Genomic DNA, 8212 nt, shown 5'->3' with positions numbered 1-8212 from the left:
AATTTAAACATCTAATTTTCCAACCATATATTATCAACCAAACCAAACTACAAGTCAGTCTTAATTTCTCTAACAATATTTCATTCTAATAGATTGAGAGACATATAGACTTTCACTAGAGCCCCTTTGTCTCTCTTTTGAAAATTCTAATTAAACATTCAAATCTCTACACAAGAGAAAGGGAAGCAACAATATGAAAAAACTGAAGATTCTGAAGAAGCTCTTTTGCATGACACGTGGCTCGTTCCTCCACTCTGGTGAACAGCTCATCACTAAGCTGTTCACCAATGTGGGCATCGACGAGCACCCCACTAACACTCCTACAGCTGTTAGCTAGTGCTCGTCCTATTTCAGCCGCGTCGTCTGGATGGCTAACCACAAGAGGGCTTCCTCCCCTAAAAACTTGAAGATTGTTGATTTTGAATGAGCCATTTGCTTCTACCACTTCTTTGAAATCTTGAATGCTTGGTGCATACACTGGAATATTGAACTTGTCCCTTTTCTCACTAGTAATTAGGCCCTGTAATTCATACAAAAAAAAAAGATTATTAGAAATGACTAATAAATCAATTTTTTTACATCTAATATTTAATTACTATTTTTTTACATTTAATCATGTTATATCTGACCATCACATATCTGAAACTCACTACCTACTCAGACTAAATACTTAACCATTTGATATCTGAAACTCACTCAAAGGTCTTATTAAGCACTTAGGTTGAGTGGGTCCACTAAAAAATAAAGGGAGTACTCCATCGAAAAGGGTTTTTTTTTTCTTGAGCTTTAAACTCGAGACTTCTGATTGAAAGAAATATGAACATGATGTTTACCTCTTGGACAAGATCATCCCAAGCATCTTGAAAGTGTGTGCCAAAGAGAAGTCCAGCCCCACCTTGATCAGTAGGATCAACAGAAGTTCTACCCAAACAAGCTAAAAACATAGAACCACCTCTCTTCATTTCTTTGGACCTACATCCCAAAAAATAAGCCAAATCTGTCTGAAATTGCTTTCTGTATGCATTTGCTGTGCTCTCATTTGCTCCATGTATGTAAATTTTCCCTTTGTTATATGCTGCTGATCTCTTATCCAACACTATCTCCGGCACCTGTATCCAGATGAATCATTAAACAAAGGTAATTTGGACCATGAAGATAAAATAAAAGTGAAAAATTGAACTGATTCTGTTACTAAATACGAGTGAGAGACATAAGAGTTTAATTACCTGAGAGAGCCAATGCAGAGAAAATGCGGAATAGAAAACGTCGATAGATCTGGCCGGAAAAAGACGCCGGTAAAAGGAACCAGGAACGCCGGCGGCGAAATAAGAGCGGTGGCTATTAGAAGCTAAGCATTCCTCCATACTTCCACAGCCATTATTAGCTAAAGGCGGTAGCAATTGAAACAGAGTGTTGAAATCGTTCGACGGTAGATCGGAGAAGAAAGCTGAAAATTCCGGCGGCTCTTGTCCGATGGCTTCGTAACGCTTGCTCATGTGTTCGACGATTACGTCGATAATGAAAATCGTGTTGCTACCGCATGAACAGCCTAAATCGGCGATTACGAATGGAATCTCCGGCGAGTTTAGCTGAACTCCGTCGAGAGTATCTTTCAATAAGTGTAGCATTGATCGTGCATGTTGCCCCTGAATAATATGACAATAACACAAGGTTCAATTTTATATTATGGAATAATAGAAGGACTCGTTTTTGCAAATAATCTAAAATTACTACCTTGGAACTAGACTTCTAGCTACGAATTTAACAGAACTCGATAGCTTTAAGAGGAAATTATGTATTAAATAAGTTTAGTGAACTACTTTTTCTAGATTCTACAACTCATACACGAAAATTTAGCTTCGTTACGAAATTTTGAGCATCACTTGGAAAACAAAAGATTTTAGAGTTTAGGCAGAAGATATATGTATATTTAGTTTAAAACTTTAATGTCAAGACAAACAAACGAAAGTTCAGGATGAAGCCGTATGAGATGGAAGTCTCGAGTATATGATTCTCTAATTAGAAGGAAATAGCTACTGACTAGAGTTTCAATCAACTACCATATGAGATATACGAAAGTCTCATGTGGTATCTACGAAAGTTTCAACATTAGATTCGATTCTCATCATCTCTTTTTCGTTAGAAATAAATATATTTTTTTCAAAAAGATCTCATTATTGCATAACTCGTTCTATTTTTTTCTCACTAAATTTAATTGTTAGCACTTAAATTACTCAAACTTAAATATCTTTCTAAATTAGTGGAAAATTAATTTTACAAAATTAGAAAAAATTACTTGAAAGTGATAATTAAATACTCAAAAAAAAAAAAAAGGACCTGAGCTTGAGAGTTATTGACATAGCTAGCTTCTCCTTTGCCTCCCTTCATACTAAGCATTCTTTCAAGTTTCAAGTTTGAAACAACAACATTATTGTTATTATTGTCTCCTAAAGGTGCCATATTGTCTCTATTGTTTTGCTAGTGAACAAAGAGAACTAAATGGAATGTATTGAGAATAAAAATGACAAGAGATAGAGTAGGTATATATAGAGGTTGATGAGTTGTGTTGTACTAGTTTGGATACATAATAATTAAAGATTATGCCTTTTATTCAATATTTTGAAACATAAAGGTTAAAGTATAGACAAAAAATAAATTAAAGGTGGTGAATTGAATTTGGTATTGGGGTGGGGTGGAGTGGAGAGGTGGGCGGGTGGTGGTTAAAAGTGTAAGAGAATTTAGTATATTTGTTCTCTCAAATATTGACAAAATTTTATTTTGATCCTAGTATTTTTTTTTAAAGTATATTTAATTTTTAAGAACTGTTTTTGCTTGAGTCGAGGATCTATCAAAAATAATTTGAGCATAATGTCTGCGTACACTCTATTCTCTCTACAGGATTACACTAGATAATTTGTTGTTGTTGTTGTTATCTTTAACCTTTAATTAATTATTATGTGCATTTGGTGCCTTTGAGTGTGAGTCTTCAAAAATTCAATAAATTATTACAAACTAAACAATACAATTATCGATATATTATGCTAAAGTTTTCAATATAAAGGGGCCAAAAATTGTTAATTCAATGTTAAATGTTCTTAACAGCCGACATGGGTTATGGTGCACCGGTGGGAGTGTTTCACCCTTAATCAGAGAACTTAGGTTTGAGCTGGGTATAGAGAAAATCTTGTTGGGAGCGCCACCCCCGAATGGGCCCTACAGAGCGCGATCCGAATTTAGTCGAAACTCCAATGTGGACTCCGAACACCGGGTGAGAAACAAAAAAAAAATAGAAAAATTACAGAAATCCCACCTTTTAGTTTACTTATTACCATTATCCCCTATAAGTTTTACAAATCTCCAAAATTTCTCATTTTCGCACATCAGATCAGTGTATCTTGCACATCAGATTAATGTATCAGCGCTTATATTATTGTATTTCGCGCATCATATTAGTGTATCATGTATAAAATGTACATCAGATTAATGAATCATGTATAAAATGTAATGTATCTTATTTAACGATTAATGTATCTCACGCATCAGATTAATGTATCAGCGCTTATATTATTTTGCCTTAAAAGTACGTGATTTCTGTAATTATAAACTTTTAAGGGATAGATTGTAATTTTGCCTTAAAAGTATGCGATTTCTGTAATTTGCCCCAAAAAAATATGTGCTTAGCAAAATATCTAAAATCAGAATTTATCAATAATTAAGGGATCAAAAATATAATTTTCCTAGAAATGGAAAATAATTTGCAGAAAAGGTCACATGGAAACAGTTATAACAAAGTAGGTCCAAGATTCACGCCGGATTTGCATCTTTTCATATATACCTATAATCTCGTTAATTAATTGAGTCAAGGCTAAACTATATATCCAAATATTAATTTTTTTATTCTACTTACGCACCCTTGTTTATCATCACACAAACATCTCCGATTTATTTTATATCTATACCATAAATATGAGTTGATGTCTCAATATGTTAAACAACTAGTAATAGTTATAAGTCAAATTTCTTTAAATTGAAATTTAGAAGAAAGGTGAGTTTGTGTCTCTAGATAATAATTATTAGTTGAATAACCAATTGAAGAATACAGATCCTTTTCACAGTGTTGTCGTTTATGTTGGTCGTCATTTCAATGTCAGTAATTAGGTGCTCAATAAAAGCATGTACACGAAACATTTAAGACTTATTTTACATCATAAATTTCATTTTCTTAAAAAAGTTTGAGATCAGACAAATATTGTCAAGTAAAGTGGGAAGGTTAGAGTTTAGGGATTTCGACTACCTTTAATTAATATCAAGAATATTCCTAATTGAAATTTACAAGAATAATAGGATAATTAAGTCCGATAGCAAACCCACTTATCACTTTTTATATCCTTAATTATATTAGTTATCACATTATCATGATACAACATGCTAATAAGTAATAACTATTACCAATAATTCCGATATTTTCATTAAATAACAAACTTAAAATAGTTAAAACAAGAATAATATGTTTTCAATAGAAAATTTTCAAATTAGGGAATAAAATCTCAAGATTATCTTTAGTAAGAATAAAAAAATTATCCAAGAAATACCAAAATTGAAGTGTAGTGGCTAAATAGTCTGTACGTGCATGGCAATAATTAAGGATTAATTAAATTAATCACTTAAAATATTGTGAGTACATGAGTGCAAATAATTATTAATATACTTAATTAGCTCCACGATCTCGTTAATCCATGTATAATAGTAACCGTTTATGGTCAACACTTAACAGTATGATTAGAGAAAAATGAAAAAATAATACTAATAGGAATAATATCACTTTTAGTCCCTAGGGTATTGGTAAAATTCTGATTTTCGTCCTTATAATTTATTATTAGCACATAATTTAACCCCTCAATTAATTAAAATGTATGATTTTGATCTCTTTTGAAAAGAAAAAGATGTTATATTTGGTGAATTAATAATAGTGATAAATTTATGAAGAGCAAATCTTGGATCGATGAAAAAAACAAGTAGAAGTCATGTTATTGTTGCGCGCTTGAGTTTGTGCTCATTTCTATGGTATCAACTCACGCACGACACAAGCAACACCTCGATTCTCTAAAAAATGAAAACATTTGGGTGTCACCACTCATAATCTTTCATCTTAGATGAACGCAGTATGAAAGGTTCAAAGAAAGACAATTATAATGAGAGCGAAGAAAAATAATTAATCTATCGACTATCGCTTAATTGTATAGTAAGTGATGACAATTATGTTCAACTTAATTCACAAGCAAAGGGATCAAAATAATGAAATATACATTCAATTACAAATTCTTTGTCAGATATTATAAGGACTAAATTTAGAATTTATCAATAATTAAGGACCAAAAGTGAAATTAACCTAAAATTTTTTTTTAAAAAGGGACATACCTAACCCAAATAAATAGGAAGGAAAAAAAAAGGCTTCTCATGCAACTACCTAAGTGCAAAGCATATATACACAAAAATGACCAAAAGAATACTAAAAAAAAACTAAAATTGTTAGCAAAGAATATTTATAGCATGTGTTTGTTGTTAGTTGTGTATGTTTATTGTTGCTTTTGAATTGGGTAAATCATTGACTACTAATGCTAGTATATTATAATTAATAATATAATACTTCAACTATAAATGTATGAGGACAAGAACTATTGATTCCTAAAAATACAACAAATTATTATATTTGTATACCTAAACTATGATTTGGTATTACTTCAAATGAGATTCAACTCAAACTATTATTTCTTTAATTTATGTGTTTCTAAAATAATCATATCTAATATATACATATGTATCATTTGTGGTAGGGGCTAGTAGGGGTTGATAAAAAGTTAAAAGGTATAGGTTCATCGAATTTTGTAGAAAATCTATTAAATATAATTGATATTGAATCTTGTTCAATAGCGTAACAATATATTCGGTGTGATTTTATATAATTGAAGTCTAAAAATGATAACTCCTATCTTGATAAGGAAGATATATTGTTTTTGTTAAGACCCTCGGTTTAAAAAAAAAGAGTTCTTAAAAGTGCAGATTTGAAAAATACAGAATCGACTAATTAAGTAAAAAAATTACAATATATTCGGTGTGATTTTATATAAGTGAAGTCTGAAAATGATAACTCCTATCTTGATAAGGAAGAGATATTGTTTTTGTTAAGACCCTCGGTTTTTTTAATTAAAAAAGAAAAGAGTTTTTAAAAGTGCAGATTTGAAAAATACAAAATCGACTAATTAAGTCAAATAAATTGTAGCTGGATTATGAACTAGCTAGTGTACTCATAAAGTAAAATACTGAATCTATCTATGATCCGCTAGTACTTGTAGATAGAATATATTGCCTATTTTTAGAGAGAATCCGGATGGATCTAGGAGCGCAAAAGGGATTATTTTGAGCCTCGTCGTTGAAAAGTTACACTATAAGTATAAAGCCAAAATTATCTTTTGTATATATATAAATATATAGTAGATGTTGAAATCTTTATGCTAATTTGTATTCACTTCTGAATATTTTGAGCCCTCTTAACAAAAATTTTAATTCCGCTTTTTGCTAGATACTGCAACTAAGATTCAACTATGTTTTCATCAATAGTCCTTATTTTTTCTCTCGAAATTTAGCATAAGATCTCCATAAATCAAGCTTAATTTGTTTCTATTAGCCTATTAACACATGAATTAATAGGGTTTATACATAGACTGATCATGGAAGTTTTGTAAAAATGGAATTATTAAGAAATTGTTCAAACGTGCTTGATAAATTTTACTTTATAAAAAAACAAACTTTTCTTACAAAATTTCTATGAAAACCCATGTATGTTTCTTTGTTTTTGTTTAATCCCGATAGAGAATTGCTTGTAATTATCTCTTGAGGAAAAAAATAGGCAATCAGATATATATTCTGAATTTAAAATTTATAAATTTCTACATTGATTTGAAGTATATAATAATAACTGATTGAATTCACAATCTAATATAATTATAAGTACTTAAGTACTCCCTCCGTCCCATTTTATGTGGCAACATTTGACCGGGCACGGAGTTTAAGAAATAGATAAAGACTTTGAAATGTTTACCAAATTGCCCTTAAAAAAATAGACTTATTTTTCTCTCTCCTAATAAATGTATTGGAGTACTCTTTTCAAGATTAAGTGGGACCAACAAGGATAAAAAAGAAATTGTACCTTTAAATACTTACCAAATAAGGAAATATGACATTCTTTTTGGGACTGACCAAAAAGGAAATGTTGCCACATAAAATGGGACGGAGGGAGTAATAGATTTCTTAATACATATATAAAGTTATATCTATTGAGAGGCCGAGCTTAGCTTTTGGCCTCCAAAAAATCAGCTGTATTTAATAGCTTTGATCTTTAGAATCACAAAGTTATAAATTTTAAATTCTGATTTGCTGACTCCAACTCTGATTAGATTTTAAAAAAAAAACTAAATTCACATGACAACGAAAACGTGAAAATAGCCAAATCACATGTGATACTAGTAGACTACAATTTCCCAACACACACAAAATATTATACAATTTTTAAAAAAAAATAGGAATATAACTGTCTATATTATTTTGATTTTTGGTTGGAGCACCTATAGTATAGGCAATATAATTGATTACTTTACAGGCATGAAAATGTTTTCCTATTGGTCTACTTTATTTTTTATTTTTGGTTGGAGCATATATAGTATAGGCAAAATTATTATTGAGTTTAAGTTTAATATCACACTAAAAATTATGGTGGATGAATATGATTTCTTCACATATTTTATGTCGAGTGAATTCTCACTTATCAATCGAAACTTCAAAGCAGATACGCAAAATCAGATAAATTTTTATTTTTTTTAAAGTGCATTAACACGAATGAATAATATTTTACACTTTACAGTATCACAGAAATGCTAATTGCCCTTTTTTTATTTTCTACTTTTTATTTTTTATTTTTTATTTTAACCTTTAACCTTAAAGGTTCCCCAAAATTTGTCTTTTCCTTTGTAAAAGTAACAATAATTCTCCTTATTACTACTTTACACAATAATTGGTCATGCCTCTACAGGTTTTTAACTTTTTACAGTTTTAATAATTAATTTTGAAGCTTTCTAGTTTGACCAGACTCATTATTTTTTGTTATGTTTATTTAGTGGCGAAGCTAGAATTATGAGTTTGGGGCTCTAAATTTTAA

General features: G+C 30.3%; 1 protein-coding gene across 1 annotated transcript; it reads right to left on the bottom strand.

The window, feature by feature from the left end:
- Positions 1 to 2527, bottom strand: LOC102598710 (indole-3-acetate O-methyltransferase 1). Its single transcript, XM_006346121.2, has 4 exons — positions 2338 to 2527; positions 1227 to 1646; positions 834 to 1109; positions 1 to 520 (listed from the first exon to the last, which is right to left on the bottom strand). Exons 1-4 carry the CDS (start codon positions 2458 to 2460, stop codon positions 167 to 169), a joined length of 1173 nt encoding a protein of 390 aa, XP_006346183.1. The 5' UTR covers positions 2461 to 2527; the 3' UTR covers positions 1 to 166.
- Between the last annotated feature and the right edge of the window lie 5685 nt (positions 2528 to 8212).

The sequence above is a fragment of the Solanum tuberosum genome, unplaced genomic scaffold, assembly GCF_000226075.1.
Source record: "Solanum tuberosum cultivar DM 1-3 516 R44 unplaced genomic scaffold, SolTub_3.0 scf00076, whole genome shotgun sequence".
NCBI lineage: Eukaryota > Viridiplantae > Streptophyta > Magnoliopsida > Solanales > Solanaceae > Solanum > Solanum tuberosum.
This window is presented reverse-complemented; position numbering and strand designations above follow the sequence as displayed.